General features: G+C 32.4%; 2 protein-coding genes across 2 annotated transcripts; one reads left to right on the top strand and one right to left on the bottom strand.

Moving 5' to 3' along the window:
- The first annotated feature begins 269 nt into the window (after positions 1-269).
- On the top strand, positions 270-4,934 carry LOC145043139 (uncharacterized). The gene is made up of 3 exons (XM_078991702.1): positions 270-785; positions 2,584-3,628; positions 4,503-4,934. Exons 1-3 carry the CDS (start codon positions 318-320, stop codon positions 4,742-4,744), a joined length of 1,755 nt encoding a protein of 584 aa, XP_078847828.1. The 5' UTR covers positions 270-317; the 3' UTR covers positions 4,745-4,934.
- An 11,144-nt stretch (positions 4,935-16,078) lies between these two features.
- LOC145043138 (rhamnogalacturonan I rhamnosyltransferase 1-like) lies at positions 16,079-19,932 on the bottom strand. The gene is made up of 7 exons (XM_078991701.1): positions 18,981-19,932; positions 18,641-18,708; positions 18,464-18,552; positions 18,199-18,364; positions 17,613-18,107; positions 17,353-17,510; positions 16,079-16,604 (listed from the first exon to the last, which is right to left on the bottom strand). Exons 1-7 carry the CDS (start codon positions 19,321-19,323, stop codon positions 16,343-16,345), a joined length of 1,581 nt encoding a protein of 526 aa, XP_078847827.1. The 5' UTR covers positions 19,324-19,932; the 3' UTR covers positions 16,079-16,342.
- Positions 19,933-22,965: the final 3,033 nt, after the last annotated feature.

The following is a 22,965-nucleotide window of genomic DNA, read 5'->3' as shown; positions in this document are numbered from 1 at the left end:
AATTCACTCAAACCGATTCCATTTATGGAGGGTGGGAAAACTCTTTCTTTTATCAGGATGAAAGGCTTAGCCGCCTGACTCACTCCGGATAGAAAGATTGAGGGGGTCAGACACGGCGGAGACGGCACATTGAATATGGGATTGAGACTACGACTGGAATGGAATATTACTAATTTTCCTTAATTTTTGCATTAAAAAAACAAACAGTTTTATTTGGATAATTAGATTTATTTTCTTATTATATTATTCCTCTATGATATGATATAAGTAGAGCCACATAGAATTCCCTTTTGCAACTGCCGACGGCAACAACGAGGATGCTGCCTATCAAATCAGAGCCTATTGAAAATCCGCCGGAGATTGGCATCAATTGCCTGCCGGATATCAAATCAGAGACCATCGAATACCCAGCGGATGTTAAATTAGAGAGCTTCGAATACACGCAGGAGATCCTTCCGACCAAGCGTCTCAAAACCCTAAGCTCAGCTTCGCCATCACCATCACCATCTTCAAAGGGCAAATCCAAAGCTGTAAAAGAAGAAGACGATGATTCGTTGTGGGATCAGCAATTGGATACTTGCGGTGTATGTTTGTTGGAGGAGGGGATGTCCCGTCGAGGATTTATCGACAGTTGCGACCATTATTTTTGCTTTGTATGCATCATGGAGTGGGCTAAAGTCGAGTCTCGTTGCCCAATTTGTAAACGTAGGTTCTCTACTATTCGTCGCCCTCAAGATGGAGTCTTTCTATCTGAAAGAATCGTCAATGTTCCTGTTCGTGATCAGGTGATTGTTCTTGATTCATTCTAATATCATATTCGTTCCTTTTTCTACGAGTATGACGTATAATTCGTATGAAAAGATTAAGATTGAAGATCTTAAGTCTTGAAGTATAGCTTGCTAGTGTGTGATACACGAAATTGGTACTCACTCGGTTCTTAAGACAGTATAATAATCAAACTGGTTAGCTTTCAATCAATGTGAGATATATTCACTTCACTCTAAATTCTATCACGAATATTGCTATAAATGAGATTCTGCATATCTTTTCAAATTGATTCATACAAAAAGAGCATTTGGAAAGTAGCAAGGTTCAGCTTGTTTTCATCACAATTCACAATACGTTAGGGATATTACAATAAAATGAGCACTACATGAATAATATTATCATGATTAAATATGAAATGCATTAATTATGGAGATTATTAATGAATTTTACATTTGTTTATGGTAATATTCTTTATGATTAAGGCATTTCAAATTAAATTATGGTAATAGTTGTCATTAATTAATACATCTTACATGTGCTCTTAGGGCACATATTAGAAAATCCTTATATATATTTAGTACTTACAACTAAAAAGTTTTTAACTTTATAGTTATTAATTAGTGATGACTAATCACCTGTTATTTTCCTCTCATTTATAAACTTTGTAACTTATATCAACAGTATATAAAAAGTTTTCCTCACAAAAAAGAAATTCATATGTTTGAAGAGATTTGTATTCAAATACGAAGAGTAAAAAAAATTATTTTGTTGAATCCTGGGATAATTGTGTTTTTATATATTTTTTTGGGTTAATGTCATAAAAATCCTCAAGTTTTCAGGGTTTTGTCAGTTTTGCCCAAAGTTTAATTTTATGTCCGTTTTTACCATAACATTTTCCAAAAAATGTTTGGTTTTACCCTTTTACCGGTGATACAGGTTTTCCAGGTTACCATTATATTAAATTCACAAAAAACCCTTAAGTTTATAGTTTTTTACGATTTTACCCTTAAGTTTATAACTTTTTTACACTTTTACCCTAAGTATTTTTTTCATAATATACGTATTCATGCAGAAAAATCGTATTTATATACGACAAAATGTTTAATTAAATGTTGTATTTATATTTTTTTAATGTTATATATATATATATATATATATATATATATATATATATATATATATATATATATATATATATATGAAGAAATAACATTATAAAAATGTAAATACAATATTTAATTAAAATTTTTTTGTATATAAATATAATTTTTCTGCATGAATACATATAATATGAAAAAATAATACAAAGGATGAAAGTGTACAAAAAAATATAAACTTAAGGGTAAAAACGTAAAAAACTATAAACTTAAGGGTTTTTTTGCGAAGCTACTATAATGGTAACCTGTTATCACCGGTAAAAGGGTAAAACCGAACATTTTATGGAAAATGTTTTGGTAAAAACGGACATAAAATTAAATTTTGGGCAAAATCGACAAAATCCTGAAAACTTGAGGATTTTTATGACATTAGCCCATCGTTTTTTACAATTTGCAAGTGTTTAATTATTTTTTGTAATACAAATGATATAATACATGTTTTAGTGTTTTTCCATTATTAAAAGTTGCACTATATATTTTCTTCATACTTTTTGTTATTGATCATCATAAGCTTGATATATAATCTACACAACTTTAAACAGTTTATAAAACTATCAATTAATAGTATACATCACCAACGATTTAAAACTATCATAGTTTTTCAAGTAAAACTATTAAATAATAATTTTATATTTTATAATTTGTTTTCTTTTTTCAGGTCTACTATCACAATGGCAATGCAACATTAACACCCTCTGATCCATATTCACAAGTCAAATGCAGCATTTGCAGCCTTTCATCAGATGATCATCTTCTTCTCCTCTGTGATCTTTGTGATTCAGCTTCTCATTCATACTGTGTAGGCCTTGGTGTCACTATTCCAGAAGGTGATTGGTTTTGTCAAGATTGCAACTTTTCCAAAAATGAACATTCAAAAGTTGAAGTGGACCCCACTTTTGAAAATGACACAACTTACCCTTCAACCTCTTCTTCTAATCCACTTCACTTCACTCAATCCAAAGTCTCAATCAATGACATTGTAAGAGAATCCAATTCATCATCTTCAATGGCTATGACTACCTCTTTTGGTCAACATAAATCGGTCCCACATGTTGACCGAATTCCAAATTCTTCAAATGCTAGAACTTTGAAGCGATGTGTTAATGTTCATGCGCGTATAAAAGTGTTGCGTGAAAATTGGGATGGATTTAGAGGAGGGGATTTGAATTTTTCTTCAAGTTTTTCGAATGGGAATAAAGAAAGTCAACAGAAGTCAACTTGTGATGTTGATGCTGATAAAGCTTGGAAGATGATGGATATGGCTGCCAAAGCTTTAGGGAAGAAAAACCATGTTGGGAAAAAGGAATCAAAAGTTCATTTAAAGAAAGAAAGATTGTTAAATGATGCATGTAAAGTGAAGCTAAATATCAACTATTTAGGGAGCTTTAAGAAGCATGATGATAATGGTGGTGCTTCTAGAAACCAAGACAATGTTGAACGTGTGGTTCCATGTTCTAGAAAGATTGTTGCAAAGAATCGGGGGTATAATGGTCAAAATGTGACACAAAAAGATTGTCTTGGGGTAAGTGAAGGTAAATTGTGTGCAAAAAAGGAGATTTTTGATAGTGGTTTTAAGGAGAAGGGGAGTGTAAAGAAAGAGACACAACTTGATAGCAATATCAAGAAAGTTGAAGATGCCAAGAGTGAGATTCAGTCACTTGTTAAGCTCAATTTAAAGCTTCTAAGCAAGGACAAGAAATTAGGTATGACCATTTTGCCCTTATTAAACCATTTTGTCCTTATTCTTTTTGAGAAAAAGTTCCTAATTTAATCATATTCTTCTCTTGTTTCCGTTCAAATTTGGTTTTAAAATGTCACTTTTTAGGGGGTGTTACAATTGTAGAATGTTTTGAAAGGAATTGGAATATGAAGGAATTTGAAATTAAATGAAATAAAACAACATTCAATAATAAAATTAGAAAAAAAAAAAAATCAAAATTTTATTTTATCTTTGGATATATTTTGTAAACATATATAATTAAAATTTTGTTTAGTTTATTTTAGGGAAATTTCCTATAAAGTCCTTATATTTTGACTTTATATTCAATTAAGTCTGTCTCTCTCTCTCTCTCTCTCTCTCTCTATATATATATATATATATATATATATATATATATATATATATATATATATATATATATATATATATATATTTCTGATTAAGCCCCGAATACCGGTTAAATTATTCAATTGTGGACAATTGAATAACTTGCAAATTGTCCACAATTGAATAATTTAACTGGTATTCGGGACTTGATCAGAAAAAAATAATAATATAAGGACTTAATTGAATATGAGGTCAAAATGTAGGGACTTTATAGGAGATTTCCCTTTATTTTAATATAGATGATGAGGATATGTTGGTTTTTTAAAAACAAATAACAAAATTGAATTCCTTCCATTAAGCATAGAATTTGAAAGATTTCGACGACGGTCCGTTTGGCAACTAAACACACCAAGGAATGGAATCTCGAATTCCAATTCCATCGGAATCCACAATCCAAACACGCCCTTATAATTATGACACATGGTATTAAAATTCATCAAATAATTGGATGCACTTTCATGTATGTGTAGAAGTTGATGTGTTTAAAGAAGTTGCAAGGCATGCAACACATTCAATCATGGCGGCATGTGGCATCGAGCAACCGAAATCACGATTCCGTTCGTTTGAAAAATTGGTGTGCGATCATAATCAAACACGCAAGAGGCCAACATCTACTCTAATGCCAACTTCTTGTAGAGAATGCTTTTTTATTTTTGTGAAAGATGTTGTCAACACCATTGCATTTGATACAACCACCTCCTTTAAAATTTAGTAAAGCTTAGTTTAGTTTAGATCTGATAGGTTAATAATCGCCTAACAGGTTGTACTGTATCTGATGTATATACCATTTTATGTTTTTAGGGTGGGAGAGTAGGGTCAGCTTATGGGTTGTTGGAAAAAATATATATTTTTTTTGCTTTTGAAATAGGGTTAGGAGAAATTCAATATACTCTTATTAGATATTCTTGTTTATCTTTAGATGAGATGAAGAAAGAGAAGTGATGTATTATTATGCATGTCGATCATTAAATAGGTAGGAGTATGAAGTAAAAAAGATAAAGTAGGATGAAAATTTATTTTCCTATGGGTTATTTTAGTTCCGATGAGTATTGAATGTTTTATTTTTGATTGATTGACATCCCTTAACTAATAACCAAAGCATTTCACATATAAGAAGTTTATAAGCTTCTTTCTACACACATGGGTCATGACTCATATGTCAAGTTTTGGTGTTGGGACTATGTGAAGGAACGATAGTGATTGATTTAATGAGTTATTTCATATAACTCAACCGTTTGCTCATGCTTAATTTTTGATTTAGTTGTAGTTGTAGTTTTATTTTATATTTTAGTATCATTATTTTAAAATTGAAAAAATGATAAGACCCTTAGAGTTGGTGGTGGAATTCGGGGATCTTATTTTGTATCAACATGAAGCAAAGGAAACAAAAGGGGACATGATGAAATTGAAAAATCATAACATAAAAGATCAACATTTGGTAAAAGAAATCGAATTTGTAGTCTTTCTTTAGCTTTTGCTGTTATAAAACCTAATAAATAACAAAAATGAGTTGTTCTTTTTGTGATTTTTTCTACCAAGTCAAAACTTAATGGGAAAGTCTCACTTTCGTGATTTTCTCTTCCAAGTTGTTTTTTTCGCATTAAGTAAAAAAGAAACATATATATATATATATATATATATATATATATATATATATATATATATATATATATATATATATATATATATATATATATATATATATATATAGAGTCAAGATCAAATAAGAAGGAAATTTTTGGTAGGAAGGTAAGAAGTTTTTGTTCTACATATTTTTTTCGCGAACAAACAAAATGAATCATTAGATGATTCATTTGTAAGATGATTCACAAGAAAAAATTCTCAAAAAAACATCTCGATGATTCACTTATACAATGATTTTGTTGTTATTCATTAAAATTGTCATAAAACTGAAATTTTTCTTAATTTACTTAAAAATGAATCATAAAGATGTTTTTTTGGGAATTTTTTCTTGTGAATCATCTTACAAATGAATCATCTAGTGATTCATTTATTTTTTTCGTCAAAAAAATATGTAGAAAAAAAACTTCTTACCTTCCTACAAAAAAAAATTTCTTACCGGATCTATATCCTATATATATATATATATATTTATACCTTATTAGATTAAGTTTTGTTAAGTTTGGTGGAGCCATGAATAATATGTCAAATATTTTATGGTTTAGGGGTTAAAAAGACATTTAATCAAATTTGTCCTGTTTGGTGTGCTCCTTAGGATGCAACACAAGCAGTCACATGTACAGTGAGTGGTGGATGCTTATAACATTGCCAAGAGCATATTGAGTGGTGTAGGCTCATTAAATGTGGTTTTATGCTCCATTTTTTTCTTTAATAAGGGCATCTTATATATAGTGAAAATAAGTATAATATGTTTTTTTCTAACCTTTTTTCCACACAATAGTCAAGTAAAAACGACATAGCCACAATTTTCACAGACCATATATGCAAAAATCCATGTCATCTATGAAAATATTGGTGCATTTTCGTAGATGTGACTAATTTATGTAGAGTAACCAATTGCGATATTGGAGAGGAAGACGGAGACCTTACGCAACAAGGTGGTTGATTTAGTAAATGTCTAGTGGCAACACCAATGAGGTTCCGAGTGGACTTGGAACCCCGAGCAGGAGATGCGTGAACACTACCCAGAGTTGTTCGCAGGGGCAGATTTTAGGAATTAAATCTAATTCAAGTGGGAAGGTTGTAATGCCAACTTTTTGGGTATGTTCTTGGTCAATTTAATTTATATCATGTAATTAAGAAAAGAAGGTTTTTTGTGGGAAGCAACTTCATGAATCGACCAAGCCTTGGTCACTTCGTGAAGGTAAATTCTTAAGCGCGACAAAACATAACTAATAGTTGCGCTACAACGCTGCTTTTTGCACATAAATCCTAGTTTCGGGATTTTGATACTATTATAAGAGCTAACATCTAGGGTTTTCTCTCTTCATCAGCCTCCACCCTCAGAAGAGAAACCCTAGACCCCATACCTTGTTTTCTTGGTTTTTAGTGCCTTATAGTGAGATTTGAAGAAGTTGGTTGCTATTTTATATCAAGTAAAGGAAACTCCAAAGATTTAACACCTTCTAGTAACCTCCTCAAGCTTTGTAAGTCTTCAAGTTTCAACGTTTAAGGCTTTTTCATGCTAGATCTGGGTTTTAGCTTCTTTGGTCCCTTTTTGACATGATTCCAATGGAGCTTGGAAAAGTCCAAGTCCAAAGGTGGTTTTGATTGATCTTGTGGACCAATTTTGGTGTTTTAAGTGAACACTTATCTTTCTATTTGAACCATGTATGAAAATTGTGGCATTTTGGACCCATTTTGTCACACCCCCGAACCAGACGGCGGAAACGTCCGGGGGCTGTTGTGACTCCATTGAATACCATCACAATGAATATACATGAAGCATAACATCGTTCGTCACCAACATTTGAATATTACAACTGATAGTGTTTACATCCATTACATTGTCTCAAAATATTACATGCCCAAAAATAAATTGTTCATTGTTACTTAAACAACCGCAAAACATCATAGAGTACAATCCTTTCTTCACTTTATCTGTTACCTGAGAATACAAGTATTTTGGAAAAAAAAAATGTCAACATATGAAATGTTGGTGAGTTCATAAGTAATGTTTGAAATCCAATGTTTGTATTGATTTGAAAACCACCAGAAAATCCGATATTTTCTGAAAATAGTATAGTGTAAAAATGTGAAGATCCACAAGTATGTTTGTTTGTTTTCTATAGGTGTATGCGTAGGATTTGTAAAACTCGGTACGTAGTTCGTAGGTGTATTAGTTGAAAACCCTAGGAAAACCCGACGTTTTCCTATTTCTTTGCTTCAATTAGTTTATGTGTTGTTGTTTCGTTACATTAGAGGTATTCGTTGAGCTCCGGAGGCATTGAGTATACAGTGGGTTGTGAATTGTTGTAATGCACGTTAATGAAAACGTCCAGTTGACAACCGTACTAGCGATCCCTTAGGCGTCACTCGCACTTATTCACACAACTCAATCCTCCTGGACTTGTGTAGTCCCACGACCGAAGAGAAAAAGAGAAGGTGCGAAACCCTCGGTATTTCCCTACGTCGTTCAAGACCATTGCAATTGTAAAGGGCCCGAAGCCCAACCCGTAATCGTGAGTTCTCGACTTTACTAGCAGCACCGAAGGACCCTTGGGGACCAGCAGCACGTTTTCCATTAAAAGTCCTTTTACACGCGGTTAAGTCGTATTAGACCCAACTACATGCAAGCAAGTATCCTTTGGGCCTAAAGATCATGTCATCGGGCTAGCTAGGCTCAACAAGCATGATTTGCAACTTTTGGGCCTAAGGAATGTACGTCGACGTATTGAGTAATTCCACGAGAGCATAGAGTTCCGAGAGTTCCATATGTGTATTGAGCGTTGTAGTGTTAGTAGTTTTGGATTTGTTATTGATTCGAGACCGAATCAATTCGTTTGATAACGATTGTTGGTGATATTGTGTATTGTAATTCATCGAGAGTCGTAGTGTCAGTCTTTGTTCACAACAAGTGCATTGAATTGTCATTGAAAATTTTCTGTTTACAACCCCTCTTTATTTTGTAAATTTACTTTTTCACCCCTTTAAGTAAATTAATTTTCGGTTTAGTCCTTAAACAAAATTTTCTTGTCATTTAACACCAAAACTTATTACAATTGACATTTTTCAGCATATACTTAGTTGAAAACAGTTTTAATCCCTGAAAATACAGTTTTCTCGGTTGTAACCCCTCTTTTTCGCAATTTTTACATTTTTGGCCCAAATTAGAAAAAATTTGCTACTTTGGTCCTTTTAAATTATGGAAAGCATTTTTAACCTTTGGAAAGGATCTGGAACAATAATAGTCCACTGTTTTACAGGAAAATACAATTTTAGCCCCTCAAAACAGAAAATTTCGCATAATGGGCCCTATTGGGCCGAAAATGTCATTTTTAGCCCATTAAGCTTGAAATTTATGTTTTTAATCCTCCAAAAGAGTATATTTTCAGAAAATACATTATGGAAACTGTTTTGACTCATCTCACCCATCAGATTTCGAAATATTTCATTTTGGGCCCTTTAACTTTGTATTTTTAACATTTTATGTCTAAAAAAAAAGAGTTTTTAGCCCAAAGTATGTGTTGTTAAGCCACTTAGCTATTTTTCTTGGTATACTTTGTATGTAGTAGTATGTTTTATGTTAGTATCATTTAACATAAAGTATATCTCGGTTTTTAGTGATTCATGACTAGATCCAACATCATAATCATACAAAACACACATATAAGCATAGAAATCATACAAGGCATACACATAATGATAGATCTACACCTTTGCTTGTATTCTCCCCCACAAAAACTTATAAAAACCGAAAATAAGGGGGTATGAAGCTCACCTTAGGGGGTAGTTTCGGTTCTTGAAGAAAAGATGGAAGAAAACTTGGTGATTTTTGACCCTAGCACCCCTTGATGAAGTTTTCGAGTTTATGGAGTTTTCTAGGATGCAAGATCACGATTTTTGCATGGATTAGGAAGAGATTTTGATAAAACAAAGAATCTAAGTCATAGATCCAAGCATAACCTTACCTTAGATGAAGAGTTTGTGGAAATATCCTCTTGAAAGCCTCCTAATTTTCGAGATTTTTGAGTGGAGAGGAAGGATGTGTTCTTGAGTATTCTAGAGAGAATTTGTGAGATATTTGTGTATGTGTGTGTGTGTGTGTGTTTCGGCCGAGAGTGAGTGAGAGGGAAAGAACAAGTGATCTTTGAAGTGATATGCTCCTAGAAGTATGAGAGGTGCATGGAAACATGTTGGATACAAGTGAGGTGGCATGCAAATAGTCAACACTTCTCCATTTCTTCTTGGACTTGGGCCTTGGGCCGAGAATGTGAAAGGAAAAAGAAAATTTGGGCTTCAATGCCCTCAAGCCCATGTAAAAGTTAAGTTAGATGAGTTTTAACCTAAAAAAAATATAATATGATTTTCACATTTTGTTGGGCTAGTTTCGGTTATTCATGGATCAACGCTTTTAATTCATTTCATTCTAGGCCTAATATGGCCCATAATGTTGAAATAAATTAATGTGGGTTCAATTAGAGCCCATATAAGGGTTCTAAGCCCATGATAGTCAAATTGGAAGCTTATTGGTCCATTTGGGTCCAATAAGGAAGTCCTAGTCCAAAATGGACTTAAACGAGAACTTCTAGGGTTTCCAATTTCTTGATGACCATTTGTAGTACTTGTACGATGTATTTGATTGAAGTTTTTGATGTCATAATAATAGGTATCACACATGCTCTTAAGTTTTTGATTCAACCTTTACTTGAGTTTAGTGATTACAAGACACAAAATTTCTAGTTGTGACACATTTTAGACCTAGGTTTAGAGTTGGTTGTGTTAGAGGCATGAAAATGGATAATGTTGGAAATTTTATCCAATAATACCATATTTTGAGGTGTTCTGGAAAATATAAGCCTTGATCTTAAAGGATTAAGTGCTTAATAAGAAGAATAATTCTACCTCGGAAAGCGCGAGTCGACCAAGGAAGGATCACGACGCAAACTGGGTTTGCGATTTTTTAACCAAGATTTGGGTCACGACGCATTGACTGTTGACTTATTAACCAATGTGACTTTTAGGCAAACTTTTTAATGGATTTGAATGTCAGGCTGAGGATTTGCCTCTGTTTGATTTAGGTGGTTTGTGTAACCGATTTCTTTAAGGATTCGAGTGTGTGATCTTCAACTCTTTCTATCGAGTGTGTGATCTTCAACTCTTTCTATCGAGTGAGTTTTCTCACTATACTATATGTGACATTATATGCCCATTGTGTGGTAGGTTTGGAGAGTACTGTTAGAGTACAAATATATGATTAGATTATCATAGTCATTATTCTATATGATTCGTTCTTATGACTTATATCGTATGTTAAGGGGACAATGTGAGGCTATCAGTTTTACGGATTGACGTGATGTCGAGAGTCTTTTGGTGTTGACAGAACAATGTGATAATGTGATTCTGACGGATCGACGTGAGGCCAAAAATCTTTAGGTGTTGACGGAATAGTATAAGACTGTGAGTCAAGTGGAATGATGCGAGGCTGTGAGTCTTTAGGTGGTATGCATTGTATGTTTAATGAAATATATAGTATATTGGTGTAACATCTGTTCAGGTATTAAATAATTTCCATGATTTTTAGGGTTTGTGCATGGACTCGACGAATTGGATGCCCCTCGTCGAGTAGAGGCCATTTCATGGACGCGGGGTCAAGACCTACTCGACGAGTCAAAAGTATTGACTCGGCGAGTAGGAGCTGAAGAGAGAAAACTCTAAATTCAGGGTTTGTACCCTATATAATCTCCTTAAGGACCTTGAGGCTAACCTTCTATCAACCTCCAAACCGCAGGAATGTCTGTGCTAAACCCTAATCCCCATTCTCTATCATTTTTCGAGTTAGAGTGCCTTGTGAAGTTTAAGAAGAATGAGATAGTGAGAAGAAGAAGAAGAAGATCCAACAAACTAAACCCTCATTCTTGAACTTGACCACTTTGTGGACTGTGGTAAGCCCCCAAGATTTGATTTTTATCTTAGGACATGGCTAGGTCTTGAGTTTACTCTTCATTTATCTCATTTCCATTGATTGCATGCATGGGGTTCATAAAGTTTGCAATTTTATGAATCTCCAGGGCAAAATAGTCCCAAGGTTGGCTAGATTTAGCTTTTGATCAAACAAGGAAGTCATGCAACCGTTTTAGAGCACAATTTCCCCTTTTTGGCCATTTTGACCTAAAGACATGCATGTTCATAAAATCTCCATCTTTGGAACGTTTTAAGGACTAGAAACTCCTCTGGAAAGGAGGGATTCCAGATCCCTAAGGTTTGGGGAATGCATGGCAAGATTTTTGAGCTTTCTAACCTTGGATAAGGACCTTAGAGTATTTGGAGTGGTTATAGAGGGTGAAGTTTGAAACTATTTTTTACGTCCTTATTTTTATATTTGTGTCAGTATACATTCAAGGTTATCAACATTTCGATGTGAGTTTACATTTTTTGTTATTAATTTTAAAAAAAAAAAAAAAAACATGTTTGCTTTTTCTTGATGCACCTGCTAGTTTAAATTTGAGTTTGTCTATATTTCAATGTATTTTTTTTTACGTTTTCATGCTTAATTTACATACATTTCCTACGTATAATTCGGGTTGCATATAATGACTTTCGTTCGTTAATTTTAAAAAAATATTATATTTGAGTTGTCTACGTTCGACATATATTTTTTTATGTTTCCGTGCTTAATTTTATGTACGTTTCCTACATATGAATCAGATCACATATAATATTTTTCGTTCATTATTTAAAAAAAAAACTAATTTTTTATGTGTTTATCTTTATGTATGTGTCCGTATAAATTTAAGGTGGTCAACGTTTCAACATAAATTTAGAACTTTCGTTCATTAATTTTATAAAAATTATTTATAATATATCAATAGTTTTTATATTAGTAAATTAACTAATTAAATCAATTAATTTATTTTAATCAGTCACATAAAATTTGGATTTTGACTAAGTTGCCTAAAATCTAGTTATTTTTTTTTAAATTAGTCCATAATTTATACAATAGATATCATTTATATATATATATATATATATATATATATATATATATATATATATATATATATATATATATATATATATATATATATATATATATATATCAAAGTTCTAAATAGCGTGAGATGCGTGGCGGCAAGGCCAAGCCTCAAGCTTAACGAGCCATGATGTTTTTCAAGGTGTAATGTAAGACAGCGATTTGTATTAATTTAAAATTATATTATCACATAAATATTAATTTATATTAAATATAACTACTTTTTAGAAGTGTTAGATCAATAACTAATAACAAAAAGTTAACAAAAACACAATACTTGTATCTCCAATTTGAGAAGACATAACAAAGAGCAAAAAACTGTGTCTCAAACAAAAAAACACACGCCATAACGCGTCATATCACGCCTTGCCACGCGTCACGTCTAACAGCAACGTTATGAAGCTTTTCGTAACGGTGAAGCCACGCCTCACGCCATGACGCGCCTTTTAGAACACTGATATATATATATATATATATATATATATATATATATATATATATATATATATATATATATATATATATATATATATATATATATATATATATATATATATATATATAGAGAGAGAGAGAGAGAGAGAGAAGTAAGTTCAAATAAAAACAATAAATAGTGTGAGAACGTAAAAACATTATGTTTATATTGTTATTTTGTAATGAATGTTGTATATGTGTATTGCTGAAGTAATTCTAATATGAAAATTAACGTTTGATTATTCATATATTTATTCGAATGTTATTATTCTATTATAAATTTATGTATGTGTATTTTTGTAGTAAATTCTAATTTTAGTTTTAATCTCTGACTATTCATTTATTCATCGTTAAATAATGACATAAAGTTGTGGATACAAAATTCATTGCAGAATAATAACATAAAAATATTGTTTTTACGTTCTCACACTATTTATTGTTTATATATATATATATATATATATATATATATATATATATATATATATATATATGTGTGTGTGTGTGTGTGTGTATGTGTATGTGTGTGTGTGTGTGGAGGGAGGGAGAGAGGGGGGGGGGGGGAGGGGGTGAGATTTGTTTAGAACTGAAAGATTCATGAAGATCCGATTTTTTTTTTAAATACAAAAAATACCTAGAGACATCTTTTTGTGACTTTACCGGCCATTAACTCGCATATTAAGGAGTTAATTCGCTGAAAAATATATTTAAAAAAAAAAAGTTTTTTGTGCATGTATGCACATTTTTGGAGAGGGTCTTGAAGACGATTTGGGCAAAAGTAGTAGACATGAAGTTGATAGTAATGTAGGTGAAAATAGTGGAAACCAATGTGAAATCTAAGGACAACGTGGATGATGAAATGGTGGATCATCATTATGAATTTAATTCTAATGAGGATGATGAATAAGACAATGCTTTAATTAATGGATCATTTGTCCGGTGGTAAATTTGAAGTTCATTACAATCCATGTTGATCAATCATGCCACAATCAACCCCTCACAATCACGAAACCAATAAAACTTGAAACTTGGAGATAATGCGTAAGTATGAACATGCCTCATCCTTTACATATGTGTAATTCACTAGTATTGGATGCTAAAAGATTGCCACTGATAGTAACTTTGATCATTGCCAACTTTGTCAACTTTGTGGTCATAGTAAAATTGCACTTAAATATGGCTTATAAGGGTATAAAGTAAATGAACACTTGAGGACTTATAGAAACATTTAGCCAAACAACTATCTTATTCTCATATAAAACAACATTAACTCAACTTGCGTAAATAGTTATAAAAGAAAACGAAAGGAAAATGTAATTAAATTCAAATTATAAAAGATTAAAAGTTTGAAATTTGGCATATATTGAAATACATCCAAAGTGTGGTTGACAATTGACATCGAAGCCACTAACATACATGCTTTTCAAACTCATTTCTTTATTGATTATGCTACAAATCATCCCTCACATGATTGGGAATTTCATTTTCTCCTCCATTGCTCTTTTTTTTTTCTTATATATTTCTTCTAATATAATATATGATTTAATTCTAGCAAATTATTTTATCTTAATTTTGTTATGATTTTACAAGGTCCCAAGTCAACTACCTTGCATTTCCATATACGGCATTAATCATCATGTAAAAAAATATAATTGGATTTGATTAATACCGCCCATTTTTGTAAAGAATGTATTGGTGGTCTCCAATCATTCCCAAATGGCCAAATGCATTCATTTGGTAGTCCACTAATGCCCATTGATTAAACAATCCATAAAGAATATATTCAACAATCATTAGTCTATTACTATAATAAATCCTTGAATTATTATTCTTGCACAACACACATTTTCAAATTAAGGCTAGATGTTAAAAATAAGAACATACTTTTATATATTTATGTATTATTAAAATGTTAAGTCATATTAATCATGGAAAACTATCAAATTCCACACCTTCACATCAACTATATGGAATGATATGTATCATAACATCTCACTTTCATTTATTTCATAACACTCTACTTTCTTTTTTTTTTTTTTTTTTTTTTTAATAAGGCATTGTATTTTAAAATAAATTGAAATAAGATGCCACAAAAAGGTAAAGACTCACCCCAAATCCATGTTTTGGAAGTAAATATCGAAGAATAGTATTTTTGGACATGTTAGGTTTTGAAACATTAAATTTTATAAAAATTTCCATATTAGTGGTAAGATGCTATAATCTATTTTTAATAAATGAAAGTTTTTTTGTCACATGTCATACTCTCATTCAATTTGTTAAATGTTATTTTGTGATTATTTTGAATTAATTTGTTTTCCACATGTCATTTTATAAATTTTTCTATTTAATAAATTTCACATAATACTTATGTAATAATTACAATAAATTTAGTAATAAATGAATATCAATTTCATTAATGAAATTACTTTCTTATTTCAAAATTCTCAAATTAAAGCTCATTAGTTTATTTTGTTTATTTTTTAAATTTAAAAAATAAAAAAAAAATCAATTTTAATAATTCATTATTTTTTATATTTTTTTAGAAATCCAAAATTCTTAAATATTTAGATCTTTATATTAATTTTTTTTAATTAACTCATGTAATACATGAGTCTTACACATAGTAAGCAAATAAATAAAAATAGGTTATTATTATTTTTTTGCATTTTACCCTTCAAATTATCCTCTCAAATCCCACATTTTCCATAAAAATCCTTGGTTATGCCACTAATAATATATTTGGCCAACAAGAATTAAACACCTCTACATGTATGAAACTATCAATAGTAATAGTTTCAAATACGACAATATATATATAACCCTGCAATATCAGGGTCGTTTTTCTATACATAAACATGAATTATTGACAATAACATAAGTATTGAAAAAACACATCAATAATAATAATAATAATAATAATAATAATAATAAATAATAATAATAAACACCATTTCTGTTCGTGTAACCACTCTCATCTTCATGCATCTCTCTCTGTGTTTCATCTTATCCCCTTGCATCCACACATTGTTCACAGATCCTCTCAAGGGCACAGAATCATATAATCTTCTTCTTCTTCTTCTTCTTCTTCTTCTACTTGAAAGTTCAAAACAGTTAGCAGAGGGCCAGGCATGGAAAATTACCAAAATACCCCCGAAAGCCTTGTCATAGGATGCTGAGCGTTTCATCATCTGATTCTGATGTGTGCAAATGCAAACACTCTTCTGGATTTGCATAAAAGTAATCTTCTTCCTTTGGTTTATCTGAAATAACCAATCTTCTTGTGGGATTTCCCATTCGTTCTTGATGCACTTGTTTCACAGAAATGGAGAATTCATCCCAATTTAAAAGCCCATTTGTGTATTTGTCTATTAAATCCACCAAAAGTCTTCTATCCAATAGAATTGTCTTCTTGAATCCCAAAAATCTGAAAATCATTTCACATAATTAATTGCCTTCATTTCAATTCCAAGATAAGTGTTTTTGTTTGCAACAAAGGAATGGAATATAAATTAGTTTTAGTTATACATATTCTTTAATAAGACTTCCACTTGTGTTTTTAAAAATTTCAAAACTTTGATTTATTAATTTTTACTTTACAAAAGTAGGTAGAAGTATTTTTTTAATATTATAATTCTATTTCAAGATTTCATGGTATGTGATCTTACATTTTTTTGTCAACAATTTTATTAAATCATAGAATTTGTTTTGTTATTAACTACTTGAAATACATATAATGGGTTTTATACAGAAAAATCTCTCATTATTTTAGGAAAATCTTTGATAAAGTCCTAAATGTTTTTTTTAAACAGAAAAGCCTCATAATCTATCATTTCATGTTATTAAAAAAAAAAGACTTTTTCGTTAATTTGGGTAAAACGTTAAATAATCATGACTTTTCTGTTTAAAAAAAAACTTTTAGAACTTTATCAAAAAAATTCTGAGACTTTTTTTGCATAAAACCCTACATATAATATATATATTTTAGAGGACATGAGATGTTCATATGTAATTTATTTAATACGATTGAAGTTTATTATTCCAAAATAACATTTTTTTCATTACTTATCAAATTCAATTTCTTATTCCATTCCTTCAACCCAACCAAAACACAACCCCAATGGAATGTAATCATCCATTCCATTCCATTCCTTTGTGATTCCATTCCATCATACCTTCGATGCCCTTCCACAACTTTAGCCATGTTTCCATCATAAGTAGGCACAAAAATATCACTCTCAAGTGCCACAAGATAATCCAATGCTGCCATTTGAGAAGAATGATTCTGAAAATACTGAAGATCATCTGCCCCTAAAAGTGTCTCCTTTCTCACCTATTAATTAACAAACACATTCATCATATACGAATTCATATTCAAACATTTTCTTGAAAACTAGGCAAAAAATTCAAGATTCTTAAAAAAAAAAAAACTCACCAGTTTTGGGAATGCATCTTGAAGACTATCCATTCTTCTTTTCCCTCCATATATTTCACCAGCAGCTATGTAAATCTGGATATCACGATCAATATCAAGTGCCCTAAGTGTAAGAGCAGTTTCTTCAGGTGTCAAAGGGCATAACCCGTCTTTTCTTTTTAAATCAGAATTTATAATCTTTTCTTTCCACCATGGGTATGCATATCTCATTCGTGTTAACTCTTCTATCTCTTCATTATTGCATCCTTGTGTACACCCAGAGAAAGCCAACATGTCCATTTCGTATCTCAAATGAAGCACTAAAAAAGGTCCGTTTTTTCTCAAAAGATTGACTACACGTTTTCCCAATTCTTCTATCTGAGTTGTGAATCTTAAAGCACCAAAGTTTACTCGACACCTCAGCTTTTGGAGCTCTAAGGGTTGATTGTTGTTGGCTAAACGAGCATCTGTTCTATTCAAATGCACAACTTTGTATTTTTGAATCAATGGAAGAATCTACACACAATGAGAATAAAAGTATAAGTAAATTGTAACAAAGTTAAAAGAAAGAATACAGAGTTACAGAGTTAATAAGATAAGATATTACCTGGTTATGGTAGTAGGAAATATCAGACCAGCTAACAGGAGGCATGGTGTGCACAATTCCCAATTCGACCCTCTTTTTAAGCCTTGGTGGAAGCTGTTTAAGAATTCGTACTTCATCTCTTAATGATGTGATGAAATGATCAACATCAAAAATGTCCTCAAACTCACTGAATTTCAAGAATCAGAAGAATTAGAATCGGGATATGTGAATTCCAATATGTAGGGAAGATGGATTATGTTATATGTTAAGTATATAATTTATATACCTTGGATCAGACCAGAAAGAAGTTTTATCAAGCTCGGGGACTATAAGTGTAACATTTAAATATCTAGCAATTGCAACCATGTCGCAAATCTGTATGATTGATGAACAAATTGTTAAGATAGTGATTGGGTTATTTGATCTGATCTTGTGAGTTGAAAGGTGTGAAGAGAATACTCACAGCAGAACGCATTTGATTGAGTCCTCCGTTACATGAAACCACTAAGTAACCATTGTTCTTGTAGACCCCTACATAGAAGAAAATGTCAAATTGATGACTGAAGAACAGTACATAAAAATCATGTGTGTTATTTGTTCACGGGATTCTTTCATCATCGTAATTGAAAAAATCTAAACCCACCCTGTAGCGAATTTGGAGAATCCTCAATAGATAAAAATAATTACGTATAATACATGTAAACAAATGTTGAATCGATCGTACAATCATCGCTGTAACAGCAAATAATGAGAAAAAAGAAGAAACAGAGACAAGAGAAGAGAAGAAAGAAGAAAGAACTCACTCTTGGGTGGAAGGACTCTGGGTGGAACAGTGGGCAACAACTTTAGATCTAAAGCAGAAGCAGAATGTGAATCTTGAGTAAAGCAAGAAGGCCAACCTTTCAAAACCCTAGGTCCCCATGTACCCCCTAATGCTGTAAGCTGAACGAAGCATGTCCACAACAACACAGTCGTCGTTGCCCTAATTAACCACAGCTTCATTCTCGGAGACCTAGCATTCACCATTGAACTTTTTAACTTTTCAACTCTACAAACTCCTAAGCTCTTCAACCCCATTGTTCCGATTGAAAATCTCTTCTTCTGCTTCATCTTATCTCTATCGTCTACCTTGCACATCTCTCTCATACATCCACAACTCAAACAGTGATTATTTTAGTACCAAAAGAAGGATCTGGATTGATGAAGATAACCGCTAAATTGTCGCCGCCGGAACGATATGAATAAGATGTAATATCGAGATCCGAATTTTGTAGGGAACGCAATTATGGCGGATCCAACTACAATTTAATGGCAGACTTGTCTACCATGAAATAAGCAAGTTTTGCAAGTTTTTCGGTGATATTAATTCTCTGCAAAATGCACCGCTTTTTCTCTCATCTAATTGCACATAATTACTAGGTTTTCAGGAAACCATTTATGGACAAAATTATACAGAAAAAAAAAAACAGCGTTTATTTCACAAGCGCATTGAAATTTTCTACAATCCTCAACCAGATTTTAGAATCTACCGACAAAGAGAATTTGAAAGAAGTCGATTCTGGTTTCAACCGGAGAGATGGAAATATAAGCGAAATGGTAGTGGGGCGGCGGTTCTGCGGCAATAGATGAGAAATTCGCCGGAAAGATGATGTGTCGGTGGCCGGCAAATGAGAAAAGATGAGATGGAAAGAGTAGAGAGAACACAAAGTGGGGTTTGTAGCTTGTATTGAGATTTGTGATGATGCACAGGTATCCATGGGAACTTATGTACACTCGCTAAAATCCATACTCTTTTTGTTCAATAATAATTATTAAAATAAAGAATTATTTTGAAAACAATAATTTATTAGTAATGAAATTAAATTAAAAAGCTTTATCAACTAAACAAAACTTTTTGGCTAAGGTTTTTAATTTTTATGCCACCCCAATAAATGTCATGTCGTCTTAATGAAATTAAAAAGTTAAAATACCTTTATAATAGGAAAAAATTATTAAGGTTTTAATATATTAAAAAATTATAAAGATGATATATAGACTCATGAAAATGATTAAACAAATTTTTTTATTTAGCTTTTTATTGGTTGAAAGCTATAGACCACATTAAAATATTGAAAAACCATTCTTTTAAACAAAATTGATTAACAAATCACTGTCAAAAAAACTATATTTGAAACAACTCTACAATAAGGAATAAAAATACAGAAAGAAAAAGAGAACGGGATGTTGCCTTACAACGAGCCCACCATGCATTTCCACGAAGTGTTAGGTCGGGGTGGTGTTTCCAACTCCTTAATGTCGTTGAAAATAATCAGGTTTGTCTCCCGATGACATTAGTTGATCCATACCTACCAATCTAATAATGTAACATTCCAAAATTAAAGACTAAAATTTTTATTTTTAATTAAGTTATTATAAAACCAAAAGAATAAAATCATCTGTAGTGTCATCCCATATCAAAATCAATATATCAATAATCAAAACATGTCATAATGAAACAATAACAAAGTATAATCCCAAAGATCTAATGTGTAGAAAACATAATGTGACGCGGCCATATCGGCTCCTTTCCTTTTGAAGAACTAATACATGAAACCAAAACTGAAAATCGTAAGCATGAAGCTTAATGAGTTCCCCAAATACCACATATCATACATATTAACATTTTATCTAACATATCTAGGTGTTGGCCTAGCCCTTCGGTCTCTTTCAACCGGATGCTGTCTAGCATATAAGCACATAAATCACATACTATCATACATAACCATGAGCCATACATATATCATAATCAATAAAGATGCTATGTGATGAACATAATCTTGCGATTATGCCACGGGCCGCCACGTGGTCTTTCTTGCCAAGTCGGGGGCCACCCCATCGGTCTTACAAACAAGTGCCAAGAGCCACCTCCTAGTCTTCCATGCAAACATCATAAAGACAACTAGCATACATATTACTCTGCTTAGCCAATTAGCATACAGTGTGCCAAGAGCCACCTCCTGGTCTTTCATACATAATGCCTAGGGCTAACCCACGAGTCTTCCTACCATACATAATAGCATACAATGTGCCAGGAGCTGCCTTATCGTCTTTCATACATAATGCATAGGGCTAACCCCCGGGTTTTCCTACCATGCATCAACTAAATGGGCCGACATTGGTGCCTTCGACCCATACAAACAGTGATGAGACACACCTCGCACTGCTGAAGTCCCACGAATAAATCTATGGCTGTTGGCTGACAGATCCCCGAACTGTCAATCGTCAAAACAAAACCGAATTAACAATCGGGTTCCAATGCATAACCATAAGTCCATACTTCGGGTAAAAAGATTGGTCCAAGGCCAAGGCCCAAATTCAAACTCTGGAAGCCCAAAAGCCAAATAATAAATCAAGGCCCAACATATGAATCAATTTTCCAAATTGGGCCCAAACCTATACATGGTCTTACCTTAAGGAGCAAACATTTGACATTCTGATGGTCTAATATTTCATAATCATCAAGGCCCAATATGGCCCATCTATAACCTAATTATCTAAATTGGACCGAAACCCTTCACATGGGCCTTACCCTAAAGCCCATCAAAATATTCTAGTCCATATTCTTGTTCTTGGATGGCCCATCAATAGCCCAATCACCAAAGCCTAACCAAAAGGCCCAACTTAAGGCCCAAACAAAATTAGGGTTTTCACATAAAATGACCATTAGTGTTAAGTAAAAACACTTAACCCATTAAGGACTTAATTTATTAATCCCAATATTATGTTAAGTTAATTTCAAAGGATTATTAATTAATATTTTAAGTCCAATAAGTAGTTTCAATGTGGGTCCCGCTAACTTCAAAATTACAGTTTCATGACATTAGGGTATTCTAAACCCTAATTAGGGTTTACAACTCATAAGTTAGTTAATTAGCTAATTATATACATATATATATATATATATATATATATATATATATATATATATATGTGTGTGTGTGTGTGTATGTGTGTGTGTGTAAATCAGACACCACCCGCTGCCACCTCGGGTAGTGGTGGTCGACAGCGGTCCATTATGTGTATATGTTATATGTTATGTGCTTTGATATGATATGTATTCTGGACTTCGGTCTGATGTCGGGCGGGGCCCGTTACCGGATTAGTCCAATGTTGGGCGGGGTCCCGATGCAGTGGGCAAGGCCCAGTGTGTGTTATTGTATGGTATGTGGTAGTTTGGGGGAGCTTACTAAGCTTTGTGTTTACAGTTTTTAGTTTTGGTTTCCGGTACTTCCACTAGAAAAGGGAAGGGCTCGGGATGATCGCATGGCACACACCGCAGTTTCCGCCTGGGAATTTCTTAGACTATAGTGTTTTCTAATTTGATTTTGATACAATATTTGACAGTATATTTTGAGATACATGGTTCTTGATTTTCTTTATTATGATGGATGAATTATGGTTTTATTAATGATTTAAAAACGAAATTTTTGGACTTTATTTTTAGGGTGTTACATAAACACTATCACAGACCGGTCCAACATCGGCCCGCACACCCAATTCATGAGATCCATGGACATTGTCGATGCATTGGTGGGCCTGAATGGCATCACCAAAAACTCATAGTAACCATAGCGAGTCCTAAAGGCTGTCTTCTGCACTTCTTTATCCTTAACCCTCATCTGATGATAACATGATCTCAAATCAATCTTGGAAAACCAAGATGCACCCTGGAGCTGATCAAATAAATCGTTACACCAACAAACTTCATATCTGGAACATATGTGTTAGATGCATTTTATATGCATCTTT

The sequence above is a fragment of the Lactuca saligna genome, chromosome 4, assembly GCF_052625555.1.
Source record: "Lactuca saligna cultivar CGN05327 chromosome 4, ASM5262555v1, whole genome shotgun sequence".
NCBI lineage: Eukaryota > Viridiplantae > Streptophyta > Magnoliopsida > Asterales > Asteraceae > Lactuca > Lactuca saligna.
The sequence above is the reverse complement of the archived record's forward strand: the minus strand, read 5'-3'. Positions and strand labels throughout refer to the sequence as shown.

Coding starts and splice junctions, on each gene's coding strand:
- LOC145043139 (XM_078991702.1), top strand. CDS start 318: ATGCTGCCTATCAAATCAGAGCCTATTGAAAATCCGCCGGAGATTGGC. Junction 786..2,583: donor ATGTTCCTGTTCGTGATCAG/GTGATTGTTCTT, acceptor TTCTTTTTTCAG/GTCTACTATCACAATGGCAA. Junction 3,629..4,502: donor AAGCAAGGACAAGAAATTAG/GTATGACCATTT, acceptor ATGTATGTGTAG/AAGTTGATGTGTTTAAAGAA.
- LOC145043138 (XM_078991701.1), bottom strand. CDS start 19,323: ATGAGAGAGATGTGCAAGGTAGACGATAGAGATAAGATGAAGCAGAAG. Junction 17,511..17,612: donor AAGATGCATTCCCAAAACTG/GTGAGTTTTTTT, acceptor GTTAATTAATAG/GTGAGAAAGGAGACACTTTT. Junction 16,605..17,352: donor GTTGTGGAAGGGCATCGAAG/GTATGATGGAAT, acceptor AATGATTTTCAG/ATTTTTGGGATTCAAGAAGA.